This window comes from Plasmodium reichenowi, chromosome 8 (genome assembly GCF_001601855.1).
Source record: "Plasmodium reichenowi strain SY57 chromosome 8, whole genome shotgun sequence".
NCBI lineage: Eukaryota > Apicomplexa > Aconoidasida > Haemosporida > Plasmodiidae > Plasmodium > Plasmodium reichenowi.
The window spans coordinates 536,622-538,596 of record NC_033653.1 but is presented as its reverse complement, the minus strand read 5'-3'; the positions used below and the strand labels follow the sequence as shown (position 1 = coordinate 538,596).

Here is a 1,975-nt window from a genome sequence, read left to right as displayed (position 1 = left end):
AAATAGTTAGTTTACAAGCCATTTTATTAAAAAAAAAAAAAAAAAAAAATTTTGTTCAGAACAAATTGTTCCAATTTCACTCAAAAATTTTGGCTATGTGTAATTTTGTTCAGGTTGTTTACAACATGCTTATTTTATTTTATTTTGCATTCTTTTTTTTTTTTCTTAATTAAATTTGTTTTCATCAATAAATGAATATATTTGCTATGCATATATTTTTATTTGGTGATAATTAAAAATAATTTTGAAAAATATCTTTCCATAATTTACTTTATAATTCTTAAAAAAACAATTTGTCCTACGTATATATATTTTTTTTTCATAATATTTTTAAAGATCATATATGTAATGTTATTTTTATGAATTCATTATATTGTGTTTGATTTTACAGAAATATACTTATATTTATTTATTATCAATATATATGTGTAACATAATATATATATATATATATATATATATATATTTTTTATACCATTTTTTCAATTCATTTCTCATTTAAATTTATAAAATATGACAAACATTATAGAATGTACTTTCAAGACACCTCCAGATAACGCCAAAACACCAGACAATGCTGTTATTTGGAACCAATTTCAATATTGTGATGAGAAAGGATGGTATTCACTATCAAATCATGATGAAATTGCTTTGAGACCTACTATCTTTAATGATAAGAGAATTAAATTTTTAGTTCAACTACCAGAAATTCCCTCAGAATTTGAATCTATATTATCAGGAAGATATGATGCAAAGGCCTGGGGAAAAGAAGATTGTTATGTAGTAATCGAAGGTGAAAAAGATGTGCACATTAGACTTCCTGGATTTAAAGAAAAAATCAATTACAATCACACCGAAAGATTTCCTACGTTTTTAAAAAATTGGAAAATTATTGTTAGTATACTGAATGAACATGTTACATTGATACGTATAAATGCAGAAACAGCACTTATTATAAATATAAATGAAAAGAAAAATGTAACTGTCAAATCAGTAGATTTCAATAATGGTTTCTTATGTGTTAATCCACATACTAATTTAGCAATTGCATATGGAGATTTTGCTTTGAGTTCATTGAAAAAATGCGAACTAATTCAAAATATCCCACACGAAGGAGGGAAATGGGGATTCTTTACTCATTTATTTAAATGGGGACATATCATTATACCAAAAGAATTAGAAATTAAATTACCTTCCCCAGGATTAAAATTAATTGGCAAAAAAATTGATACACTTGCAATTGTATCTATTCCTCCAAATATTCACATACACGTAAAACTTGATGGACCAAAATGTATAAGAAAATTAGAATATGGTCAAGATTATAGCATTACTGCTATTAAAAGCAGTGAATCGGATGTAGATATTTACATACTTTTTGATGGGCACTTATTAAAATATGAATTTTCTTTTGATATCAGATTGAATAAACCGGAAAAAGGAAGATCTCTTCATTCCGCAAAATTAAAATGTATAAATAAAAGTAAAGAAGTTACTTCTTTTATATTTCAAGAGACTAAAAATTGTAAAATATTGTTAGGTTCCAATTGTCCCAGTGATAATCTTGGTCATCTATTAAATTCCCAAACGATAGCCATTTTTGATGCAGAAATTGGAGAATACTTAAGTCACCCACAAGGTCTTCAATTAACCAGTGTGTTCAATACTTTGTCATATCCAGTGGACAAGGAATAAAAAAAAAGAATAATATAATAATAAAAAAAATAAGGGATTCATAGAGATGTATATCTATTTGTTTAATTATTGATCCATTTTATTATTTTCTCTCTATAACATTATGGTTAATTATATTATTATTATTTTTTTTTTTTTTTTGTATACAGTTTTGATTCTATTAAAATGTAATGGCTAAATGACGGAAAATTGTTTTAATCTTATCATGTTACATTTAATATATATGCTCTTTTTTTTTTGTTATTTTTTTTGTTATTTTATTTGTTATTTTATTTGTTAT

General features: G+C 24.3%; 1 protein-coding gene across 1 annotated transcript; it reads left to right on the top strand.

Annotated features, from left to right (window-relative positions):
* Positions 1-513: 513 nt before the first annotated feature.
* Positions 514-1,695, top strand: PRSY57_0814000 (hypothetical protein; the record flags this gene model as incomplete). Its single annotated transcript, XM_012907079.2, has 1 exon — positions 514-1,695. The coding sequence occupies one exon, from the start codon at positions 514-516 to the stop codon at positions 1,693-1,695; it is 1,182 nt and encodes a 393-aa protein (XP_012762533.1).
* Between the last annotated feature and the right edge of the window lie 280 nt (positions 1,696-1,975).